The 13,377-nt window shown below is 29.4% G+C and overlaps 1 protein-coding gene across 2 annotated transcripts in view; it reads left to right on the top strand.

Annotated features, from left to right (window-relative positions):
• Positions 1-872: 872 nt before the first annotated feature.
• LOC106687322 (uncharacterized) overlaps positions 873-13,377 on the top strand; it is a gene marked incomplete in the record, with an annotated part of 206,330 nt that continues 193,825 nt past the window's right edge. The window contains 1 exon segment of one of the 2 annotated variants that reach the window (XM_067045725.1): positions 873-996. In XM_067045725.1, coding sequence (XP_066901826.1) covers positions 937-996 — 60 coding nt within the window. 2 annotated transcript variants of the gene reach the window in all.

The following is a 13,377-nucleotide window of genomic DNA, read 5'->3' as shown; positions in this document are numbered from 1 at the left end:
ATTAAAACAAAAATTAATAATATTTCGGTTATCCGTGCTGAACAGAGAGAGGGAGATTTCTTTTCCTTTATTATTATCTAATAGTTATCTAAATCTAGCTTGTTTCTTTTTTACTTGTATCATTCATATATTTATTTTTGTAACATATAAACTACCGTGTTTATAACCCTTTGGATGATAATTATGTAATTATTATTTTTTATATTATTTTCATCGTTGTTAGGCATCTTTTTTTTTTACCTCTGAAGACGTTTTTCTTTATTCCTTGGCCGAAACAGCAGAGGTATCCGTATGAGGTGGGCGGGGATGGAAGAGGATGTCAGTCTCTCATTAGAATAGAGTACGTTTAGATTTTATAACATCCTTTAAACAGCGGAAATTGGGGTAAATCATTATTCAATGAGGTTATTATACCAAAAAATTGCTAATAAACACTATTTGGAGAGGCCAGTTTTCTGAAAATGTATTAAATTAAGACAAATTTCTTGGAAACAACTGTAAATTTTGGGTTAGCAAATTCGGTCAAACTTTTTAAGAAAGTTGAAATTTCGCCCAATTTCCTCAACAGGTTGCTGAGACAACTTCCCAACCAAACCTTTGACTTGTATCCCTGATTAAGATATTTACTGTAAATTTAATTCTTTTACTGACTAATGAAAAGAAAGGATAGTAGATGCTGAATACCAGACCTGAGAAATAAAAAGGTGGTATTCTTTCTTGAAAGGCATACATGAGCAATGAAATGCTATTGATAAGATAGGGATTACCAGGCAACCTTGCAGTATCCCCGGATCCCGGATCCCTTTGTTCTGCCGACTGGTGGGAGACGAACCCGAGGGTTAGCCACTTGGTGGGGTTGGTATAGAAGGGAAGAACACTGTAGTTCGGTAGGGGGGAGAGTGAACAGTTGAGTGCGTGCACTGCTCGAGTGAGTCCATGCCGCCGGATCTGCCCACCTTACACCACCCGCCTCTCTCCTCCTACGACATCTCCAATGTGAGTCTCTTCTTATATAATATACTACATTATATTATTCTAACTCCTCTTATTACTTAGAAATAAAGAGTGCATTGAAATAAATAATAAAGTTACGAAATTTATTTAGACCAAAATAAATAAGCCAAGAGAATAATCATGATTTTAAAATATCATTTCACACCCCCATCTACATAAGGATTTAGAAATTTTCTTTATAAAACTTACTTTGATTATTTAATGTCTTGTCACCATAAGTGGCCATGATTCTCATCAGACTTGAGGATTTAACTTTGGGTGTACGTTGTGATTAGTTCACTGTCTTGAGAAAGGATTTCGAGGGAAAGTCTTCTGGGTCTGAGATTATAGTAGTCAAAGAACATTAGCGATAAGGTGAATAAATTAAACACGGCCTTTATTGAGTATTTGTATGTTTGGTTAATTAAATTAAAGATTAATTAATATCCTGATATTTTTTTACTATTTATTTAAACTTACCGAAGGCTGTCACTGTAATTATTAGAATCCATTTTTTTTTTTTTATCTCTGATTTTCATTATTTTACTACAAAAATGAAAGATATCAGATTTTTGTTTTCTGGAGCTTTACTAAATTCGTGGCGTAATTTTTAAGTACAATATAAAGTCCAGATGCATAAAAATATACCAAATACACACACAGTTTCAGAATCAATATAAAAAACACAGGCTATGATGATATCTGGTACTCAATAATTTTTAAAAGTTACTAAAAGCAAATTTTTATAGAAATATTTAAGTTAAAATATAACTTCAAAATTTCATTCATTATTTAACCCAAATGATATATTTAACCTTCAGTGATATTTAAAAATCTTGTTAAAAAAAAATTGTTCGTAAATAATAATTTTGCCTATTATAGCTATAATTTATTACTATTTGTTTAAGTTTAAATAAAATTATATTTAAAAAAAAGACATTTCTTAATAAACTAATAAAATAAAAAACGAAAACTTTTTAGGGCAGTCGAATGTATACTAAAAACCAAACGAAGTGATATTGGTATTGTAACCCGAAAATGTTTAAACAAATAAAAACATTATAATATTTATAAAAAATAGCATGATTTAATTTTAAAGACAGCTATCATGTTGATCTTGAGGTCTACGCCCGACTACTTTATCTTATTTTTATCTTATATAAAAAACAAAACAAGACTGCATTCACTATCAGGAAACTAGAAGAATCAGAAGAAGATAACGCAATCATATTGTTCCTGAACTATAATCGATTACTATTTACAAATCAACATTAATGGATAAAGTTATTGCGAATAAATTAGGGAGTTTTGTTTTGACGAAAATTACTGTTTTTACGAGGTGTTGTTTGTTTAGTAGTAGTGATAAAATTCCCACTACGTGAGCCGGTTAGCTGATAAGAAAGCTTTCACCTTTTAGCTATACCCTGATGGCTTTGTAAGGCTTAGGGGCTTTGCACTAATATTTATCTAATATTTATATAATATTTATTTGGGAGTAATTTCCATCTATTAAAACATTAGAGTGCTGATATTAACTATCTTTTTATGCTGAAGAAATTCCTTAAAACTAAAATGTAAATTAGAGAAAATAATGATAAATGAATCGATTCAATCTGTGATTGTTAAATAACTGTTTCCCTCTTCTCATCAGACTTATTTAGAAAGAGAAATTTCGCAGTAAGAGGTTTAACGTATTAACCGGCATCACGACTCCACGCGGTTCGCCTAACAGGTTTGCAAATAAACCGGTACGATCTTTTCCTTAAGATCATAACCTTAAACAAATTAAATAAAAATAATGACATGTCACTCAGATACCTTATCTTTACAACATGTGTTCAGATCTAATATTTGATCAAAGTTAGCAAATATTATGGTTATATTGAAAAATCAATATCGAAATCAAATGAATGATGTTTTAATATTTTTTTATTAATTTCATTAAATCACTTATATATTTATTCCAGATTATTTTTATTTTTTTATCATAGTTTGATATATCAGTTTTTTTGTTTAATGATTCAATTCACTTTTGAATCAAGACATGTTCAGTTATTTTGGGATGTTGTATCTATTTTTTTTTTTAATTTAAAAATATTTAATTATTTGTAATTTATTGACAGTTTATTTAGGATTTTATTGATATTTTCTATGTTTCTTTATTTATACCTTAAGAATTTTTTATTGATCGTATTTTTATTTAGTTATATTTTAGATAATTTTATTTACGTATATTTTAATCTTATTCCTAGTGTTTTTTCCTTATCTTGTACTTACAATTTATTTGTTATTTTACTTACAAGGCCAACAACCCCTGCATGGTTTTGTAACTGAGAATATAGCCGAGGTGAACAAATACATAAAATTTTAATTTAAGAATCGAAGGTCATAAAATATTTTCATAGAATTAATCTAGAACACGAGAGAGGAAAGAGGAAAAAGAAATACAAGTTCGCAATCGTACACATTGCAAAACCTTGATACAAATCAATCAATTGTTCCTTGACAGACACTTTCGCCAGACAACACGCCTACGCACTTTCTCATTAAATAATCCGTAGTGTATTCCTGATGTTAATTTAGACTTATCATAGCTTACGTAAGAGGATGCTCATCTTTTAAGCCATCTCTACGATACAGACCTACCAGTCGATTCCTTAATATGTTATCTAATTTTATCCTTCCTTAACATCTAATCTAATTTTATTTGTTACATGGCTCGAGATTGTCACAATCTTGGGTTTTTTTCTTCTTTTAATAATTAAAAATAAAAATCATCCAATTATAACAATCGTGATGACAGTTGATAATAACCTAATAATTAAAAATATTTATTCCTTGAAAATACGTAAAATATGACAATAAAAAATTTAGAAGGAAATATCTATATTAAAAAAATAAAATAAAATCTGTACCGCTACAATACATGAAGGGTCCAGAGTGCAGTACTTAGTAAGGAAGTACTAGACTAATGTTCGTGCAAGGAGGTGATTTGGTCAGAATAACGCTCGACCACCAGATTTGTACACATTTAATGAGGTTGGGTGGACACTGTAGGGCTCCAGATCCCACAGAACTGACTCACGTCTACAGTAAAACATAAAATAATTATCTTTCACAGCTGAATTCGTTATAAGGAAATAAATAATTATACTCAAAATGTATAATATTAAGGAAATATTTAACAGAGTAAAATGGAATGGATATTAAATATGTTTATCATATATTTTCAAATATAATCACATATTTTATATTTATAACATACATAATGTATTATATTTAAATAAAAAGATAATGAAAACCAAAAAAAAAACTCCAGTATAAAAACGTATTATATATTAAATTGACTATTATTTGCATATCTGTTTTATTCTCTGTACAACAATAAATTATTCTAACATTTTTAATAAAATTTTTAAAATATATGTTTCAAATAATCAATGGTTAAATATAATTTTTAAAAAAATAATCAATTCTAGAATATTCCGTTTATACTGCTAATTTTTAAACGAGCAATTCTTATATTTTTTTAAAAATATTTTATAGAAGCATCGTTATTATTACTATTTCATTTTTTTATTTTTTTATTAAAATATTTATTCTTTACCTTCTTTATAACTAGTATTTGACCATGGGGAAAAATACAGGAGTCAGGTAGAGGATTGGAATTCGTCACAAGGACGTCCATTGCCCAAGTCCACGAAATATGAGCTATTTACCTTTTAATAAGAACTCCCATAACTAATCGATAATTATCAGCATATCTTTTTCCTTGGATTCGTACGTTTATATTCAATAAAATATATTATAGATAATTTTTTACATCAACACTTTTTGCCTCTTTTACTGTTAAACCGGGTTTATACCTCATTGTGCAACTCGCCGGTATATGAAACCAATCCTTGATAGCACACCTCTAGGTCGATCGGCCTCTCTTACGAAACAGGAGTCCAAGGTCCAATTGGACGTGTAATGACCCAATGAGCGAGCTCCGGTGCATCGGATATAAGTGGCAAATTAAAAATAAAAAGATAAAAAAAATAAACAATAAGAAGAGTGATGACATCCTTGGAAGAAAGAGTATAATCAGCTGGGATTGTCAGACACGGAAGTAGTCGATGCACCTTACATTACGTCACGGGGAAGTTTGGAGGAGTCTCTGCCAGCTTCTACCGCCGTTCTTACCGCCTTCTTTATTGGTTTCTCCAGATAGCAACATAAAATTGATTCTTCCGTTGTGGGAGGGTTTAGATATGTAATACACTGATTATGTATTAATTTATAGACTATAATCTAGACGAGATTCAGAAAAAAATAATAGATAAAAAATTGTTGACGTTATTGTTGACAGCGGATATTATATGATAATAAGATAGTTGGGGTGCCGTCAGTGAAGAACAAAAATAGGTTAAAATTTAATTATTATTACCAACGTTTTGGTCAGAATTTCAGGACTTCATAGGGGCTAAAAACAAAACAATAACAGATAATATACACATATATAAGTAGCATTAGGAGAAAAGTGTATAGTGGAAGTAATATAAGAAGATAAAGGCAATATGAGAACAAAATATTAAATTTATAAAAGAGGAAATAATAATAATTATAATATGCATATGAACATCCAGTAAGTATATATGCATAAAATTAATTTTAAATAATTTTTATCTTGTACATATATTTGCTCACTGCATTTTCATATGCATGTAATAATTATTTTTCTTTTCTCTTTTATAATTTTAATATAATGTTCTCATATTTCTTTTATCTTCTTATACTGCACTAAACATTTTCTTCCAATACAACTTGTGTTTCAATATTATCTGTTATTTTCTAGTTATTCTGCCATCCATGGTTATAAATGGTTATACACAGTCCGGAAACTCATGCAGAAAAATTAGAAAAGTCAAATGAGTGACTTATTTTGTGCAAAGTTTCATTTACTTCGACCAATTATACTCTGAAAGATAAGAACATATATGTGTGCCACCTTTAAACTACTAAAATAAAAAACAGAAGCCAGTTAAATCTTAAAAAATCATTTGTCATGTCTGTTAGTTAACAGACTGGAGCTAGATTACATACAACGACATGTTGATTCCTCGTTATTTTAAAAACTAATAATTTTAATATTATAATTATACGTGGGATGTTCCAATTAATATTTTAGGAGAATAATGGAACAAATAAAAATTTATAGTTTATGTTTTTGAAAATCAAATTTTATTCCAATACATTTGAAGAGGAATCTGCGGAATTAATTCAATAAAATAAATTGAGCCCAGAATCAGATTAGTGTGAGTATTTTTGGTGTCTAAGGAAGTTTTTTTTAGTTTCGAAATAGAATACATTATCAACTGACTTAGCAAACCACCCTAATTATATTAGATGTACTATTGTTAAATTAAAAAATTAAATTATCCCGTTACAACCCATGAAGGGTTAAGGGTGCACTACTTTGTAAGGAAATATTGTTACTAGACCAACGGTAGATTAGGTCAGAATCACGCTCAACCGCCAGATTTTTTACCCAATTAAGGGCACCCAAATTATGAGGCTGGATGGACCCTAGGAGGGATTCAGAACCCACAGGGTTGACTTACGGCTACAGTGTACGGGTCCTTGGAGTTAGTAGCATTGTGCCATCGCGCTCCCTCATAAAATTTAATATATCATTAAATTAATGATACCTAAAAACCTTAGATTATGAAAGATTTAAAACTAAAAAAAAAATTGCTCTCTAGTTGGTCCAATCTTACATCTTCATATAATGTTTAATCACTTGCTGATATCTTTATCTTGACTTTTTCCTGTATGAGCAACATCGTGGAAAAATAGTTCTCATTATCATAAGCGAATGTTAATTCTTACAATAAAAAAACACACAAAAAACAGCATCTCTCCTTTACTAAGTAACTGTTATTTTCACATCATTTTGGTTTGTTAATTTATAAGTGTTGATTTCTTCATCAAAAACCGAGACAAGCGCGAAAACAAATGGCATGAAGAGAGGGTGAAGAAAAGTTGATATCCCCAAAGACACTGCTCTAACATCAAGTATGATTTCTAACCAATTTTTAACACTTTGGTTCAAAATGGATGGAGAATAGAAGTGCCTTAAGCACTTTCATTCTCTAACCAAGTTAAGCAGTACTTTTCAAACACATACTCCACTAATATAGCATTTTCCAAACTACTGACTTAATTTGCAGTTGGAGATGCTCCAATATCCTACGTTTGCAGCCTTACTTATCGAGAGATAAGGTATCAACATTGAAAACACTTACTAATAGTGAGAAAAGGAATTTTTTAAAAATTTACTTATATCGAGTAATATTTTATATTCTACAAAACTAGAAACAGGAATAATTATAAAATATAGATCAATATATCCCCATAAAAAAAACTATTTTATTCGTCATAAGTAAATTTTTGCAAGGTAAGATAAGCAGAGCTGTTATTTTGAGATATCAGGGGCGGGACGGTGAGGTAAGATGCCCTCTATTTTTGGTGTCATGATCTTGAGATTTAAGTTCATAAATCGAATAATACTCGTATATATACATACATGTACACACATACGAACACTAAAATATTTTATGGGTTAAGAAATGTATATGAAATGCACCAATGCACCATCTGATTACCTCTCATACGGTACAAATTTCTACTATTTTCAGGGAAAATACAATAAACATTTTATTTAATGACATTTGTTCATATTTCGGTCAGCAGGAAAATATTTTTTTAAGTCTGTATTGTACTATAATCTTGATTAATGATTTAAAATTAAAAATTTAATTTTTTTTTTTTATATAATTCATTTTTTCTTATTGATAACAAGATAAATAATGATTTTTAAGTAATACTTGTGATTATAGATTTATTAAGAAATACAGCTCTTCCCATTAAGATATTATGAACTGAAATTTTCATGACTAAAATACCCAATTAAGACCAATATTAGTTATTATTTATTCGTTTTTTTGTTTTTTTTTATAATTAAGTACAAAATATTCCATACACGATACATTAGAGAAGGAGAACACGACTATGTTTAGTGTATTAAATTAAAAGAAAAGTTTTATTAATTCAAAATATTGTAAACTATTTGATATAGTAAACAATCAGTATTCCACAAATTAAAATCAATAATAATTGGAGTACACTGCTAATTAATCTAAAAACTCCTAACTATCACGAGGACTATAATGAGCATCGAACCATCTCACAATGAGAACCACGATGTGAGAAATCTACGATGAAAGACGATATTACGAAAGCGTTATATATATCGGTTGTATTACGTACTGTTGAAAATTATCTGTCCGAAGCATGAAATGCGTTTCTTCTGAAAAAGAATAAGAAGCCAAATAGCGAGCTATTACGAATGCCGTTTTCATCAGAGGCTACTGCATAAAGGATCCCAAGACTGCATTTCTTCCTGCATTTCCTTATGTCGTTTTCTAAAAGTCGAAGCGTTTCCTCGAAGTACCAGCAAAACAAAAGGTGGACTAAAGATTAAGAAGTAATAATTACCAAGTCCCTATTATAAAAGAAAAAAAAAGTAAATAATACGGTATATTTATATAAGTATGTTATTGTATTGAGAGATACATAAGGAGTAGGCCTAGTAAATAAAATAAAAAAAGTACAAAACAGAGAAATAAACAAAAAATAATTAAAAGCAACAAAAAAAAAAAAAAAAAATGAAAAATCTTAGCATACAAAATAAAATAAATTCCAAGCTAAAATATAACTACTTGCTAAAAAATAGACAACTTGGAGTAAATTTTAAACACAAAAAGATAGTAAAATAATATAATTTAAAATATAACTAACTAAAAATGCAATCTATAAATATTTATTTGTGAAGGATTAAAAGACCATAGAAAATATTAAAAAAGTAATATATAAATAAACTGTCAATAAATAGAAAATACTTTACATATTTTATAACAGAAAAAATAATTACAAAATATATTGCCTTTCAAAAGTTATTGACCCCATCAATATACAAAAAAAAAAAAAGTATGTATGTATTTTAGGTCTAAAATAGCTATTCAAATAAAATTTCAATACGACCAAAGTGTTTATAATAATATGTAATTCTTATTTATAAGATAATACGATTTTAGAGAAATGTTCTTTATGTGTAGTATAATTTATGCAAATATTGTAATTTAATATTCTATTTATTTATTAGTAATTCAATCTTATCAAATGTTATACAAGAAACAACATTTTATTCTTTAAAGCCCTGGAAATCAGCACGGTTTCAGCACGGTTTTTTAATTAACACATCTCAAACAGTCCGTCCCACACCCTTCTCTACTGTAAAATGCTAACGGAAGACGAAATATTAACAAGCTTTTTATTTTTCTCAAGTAATATTCGTAAAATACAGGATATACTTCAGATCAGTACTGAAAAATTAAACAAGATTTATCGTTTCATACCGTGAGCATGAAATACCCTAGAATCCTTATACAGTGATGGCCCTCACGCCAGTTAAGTGTTAAAGTAAGGATAATTATTGGTTACAAGTCAGTTGAGTATGGTTTGTATTTTTTATCATGTGTTCATTTATTTTTTTCAAGGTTATCGTGTATGTACATATTAATTAATATATAAAGTGTATTAAGTTGCTAACACAAAAATTCTTAACAGTTAGAGTTACTCTTCTGAGACAAGGAAACTTCTAATTTATACAAGCTTATAAATCATTAACAAATAAATTCTTATTCTATTCTGGAGGAATATAGTAACTTAGCAAAAATTAAGCTTATACTAACAGAACAGGCGGTGAAGATTCTAACAGACACAAACTTTTTGTTTTATTTATACAATTAAAAACTAATACAAGCTGTATTTTAACTCACTTCGAATAGTTTCCATAACCAAACGTTTTTATTTATTGTCATAAATATATATATTTATTATAAAATATCAAATATATTTACTGAAATCGACGAAAATATTTTATTCACTTCTTTTTAGCTGTTTAAGATTTTGACTTGAATAATTGATAGTGCCTGATTGAATGGATAAAATAAAATTTATATCTTGTTGGTTAATATATATACGCTTTAAAAATTCGATAAATTTCGAAATAGATAAGATGAATCTAAAATAGCTTTTTTTTTTTATTTATTTATTTACTGATATTTACAACTATATAAAAAAAATACAACAAGTAAATTTGATCATAATGACATAATGATATGATACAGGATGTAGAGAAACTACCCAGTAGTAGAACTCTAAAAACAGTTTACAATATAAGGTCACGAGGCCATCTTATTTTCAGGCGCCTCGGAGGATTGCCAGGAATGGAAGAGGAAGCAAGGTTAGAAACTAGTGGGTTTGGGTGGTTAGGGAGTTTATTATGGAAGGAATAATATCGGGTTCGGGCTAGATCGGTTACATAAGGAACATTTAGGTCTTTATGGATGGTTTTATTAGTAACAAAATAAGGAGCATTGAGAATTAAAATAGCTTTTTAAATGAAACTTTATTACGACAAAATTCAATAATATAAGGTAATACAATTTTAGAGGAACATAGTAAACGAATAAAATAAAATTAATCATTAACTAAACTGCACGTCGATTCCGACTATTACAGACACTTACTAGATAAACGGTCTAAACTTCCAATTCATTACAAAAGATTGATCTACATGACAATCATAAGACCTATCTGGACATACGGAGTTGAGCTTTGGGGCTTCACTAATCCTTCGAATTTCTCTCGTATCTCAATCCTTCTTAAAATCCTGAATGCTCCTTACTTTGTCACAAATAAAATCATCCATAAAGCCTAATATCTATTAATGTTCCATATGTAACCGATCTTGCACGAACCAAATATCAATCTTTCCATTATAAACTCCCTTGCTTCTTCTGTTCCTGACAATCCTCCGAGGCGCCTGAAAAGAAGATGGCCTCGAGACCTTCTAGTGTAGAAATATGACTAGAGTGCTACCAAGGGGTAGTTTCTCTACATGCCTGTATCACTCCATTTTGATCTTACTTTATCTGTTTTTATGTAAGTATAGTTGTAAATAGCAATAAATACATTTTTAAAAAACCTGTAACTGGTGAGAAAGTTGTTTTATTTATGCAGTTAAAATTAATTCAAGTCCTACATCTTAAAATATATTGTATTTTAACTCACTTCTAAAAAAGTGTCGAGGATTTTAAAGACCACACATTGCTCTAGTGCTAACACAAGAGAACTAGTAGTCTTAAGCTCAGAGTTTCATGAATGGTTCAGAAAATGTTGCTTTAAGAAAAATGATCACTTTCCAGGACAGCGGAATACCAAGAAAAGAAAAATATATCAGGATCACTGATAGAAATAGGTAAATAATTCCAAAACGTTGTTACAAGAACAATAAACAATGGAATTTACAAATTTACAGCGATTCTAACATTTACCACAGGAATGTGGACGAAAGAGCGTGTTGAGCCACAACGCAAACTTCTATAAGAAGTGCCAGTTTCAACTCGTCCTGGACTTTTTAATTTTGTGGGGAACCAGTGACACAAATCGTAGTGTTCCCACTAGATTAGGATTCGTCCGGAATAGATAAGTAATCAAGGAGAGAATAGGACAATTATTCATTCATACTCTAAGTTAGGGAACATAAGGACGTTAAAATATGTTAATAATAATGGCATTTCAAATAGAATTGTTGTATTCTACAAAATAATTTGAACTATATCTGTATGAAGTATGTAATTTTTTGAAAACCATACAACCTAGTAATTTTCAATTTCATTTTTAAATACGATGTACTTTAAAAGTTGAATAATTTACAGAACGATCAAAAATAGGTGAATTATAAAGGAATGCACTAAAATAAGTTAGATTTGGATCGTTTGCAAATAACCCTAATAACTCCCTAAACCAAGATATCTATTTTTTTTTACTCCGGCATAATAACAACGAACAGCTGAAGAAGCTAGAGACGCTTCTGCTTTGCATGGCCTGGCACTGACCCACAAGGTACGTCCTCTTCGGCGGCCTTGGCTCACATCTGTTCTTGGTCTCAGCCAGAGGTGAGGAAGCTGTGATGTTCACAGCTTGTAAAGCAGTACCACACAATTGTGAGGGAATGACGTTGAAGTTACGTTTGTTAAGAACTAATCTTATTTGAACTTTGCAAAGTTTGATCTTTGCGGTGATTGGAACAGTAAGAAATAATGTGGAGACCGCTTCGAAGGAATGAGAAAAGTGAAAGAAAAAGGGGTTAAACAATATTTAGGACATTAAGGAAAAAAAGAAACTCGTACATTAAGATGTTGTTGTATTACTTACAAGTTTATGAATATATGAAATATATTCATATAAACAAATATTGAGAAAATGTTAGATGCATTTAATTCATTTTACTGAAAACTTAGCTTTTTCTGTGGCTCAAATACTCAATGGAATGTAACAGTCACAAATTATAGGAGGAAAAGTAATCAAAATAAATTTTTGTAAAAAGTATGTCTTTTCGCTAAACAGTAAAACCATATTTCGGAAAATATAATTTCTGAAATTTATAAACTTCAAAAACTAGCTTAAATAAACCATTTCAAAACATAATACAATCATTTATTATTAATTCTTAAATATGGCTGCCCCAGAAGTATAATGTAGGCAACTGTAAAAGTTTGTGAATTTGGCTACAGTATTGCTGGGCCCAAAAATGGATTTACAAGATGTTTGTAAGTTGACATAATTGTACTTACATAATTCCTCCCGTGGCAATTTTTACGTATAATTATGTTGACTTACAAACATTTAATAAATTCATTTTTGAGCTGACCAACACAATAGAGTCATTTTCACAGTTTACAGTTGCGTCATTATACGAGTATTCCGTCATTCGTACTTCCGGAGCAGCGATATGACCTTTTTTATCTAATTTTTCTTTAACTTGACAGCATTTATTGGTTTCATTTTATCATAACTTATAGTGGATAAGGAATATTATTATATATAAAAATATTAAAAACTAACAATAAAAATCAGCATTAATAAAATATTTAAAAATAAAATAAGCAGCATGTAAAATTTTAATTTTTATAATTGCTAAAAAATAAAATAACTTTTTTTTGAGTTGTTAACTAAATAAATAATTTATTAATTGGAGAAGTTTGTCGGGGGGTGCGGTCAGCAAAGAACAACATAAATAAACAAAACCATATTTATTTATTTTATGCCGTCGTTTCGACCTGAGTTTCAGGTCTTCATCAGCGGTTATGGCGAAACTATTAGGATCTAACGAGAGATAATATGCATATATGAGAGTGGTGAAACTATATGTCTACCCTGTCAGAGCTAATATCCATCTCCTCACTGACAATCTTCTAGTTCTAAATGGACTAA

The sequence above is a fragment of the Halyomorpha halys genome, unplaced genomic scaffold (genome assembly GCF_000696795.3).
Source record: "Halyomorpha halys isolate HHAL.00 unplaced genomic scaffold, Hhal_1.1 Scaffold946.1, whole genome shotgun sequence".
In the NCBI taxonomy this organism is placed as follows: Eukaryota; Metazoa; Arthropoda; class Insecta; order Hemiptera; family Pentatomidae; genus Halyomorpha; species Halyomorpha halys.
The sequence above is the reverse complement of the archived record's forward strand: the minus strand, read 5'-3'. Positions and strand labels throughout refer to the sequence as shown.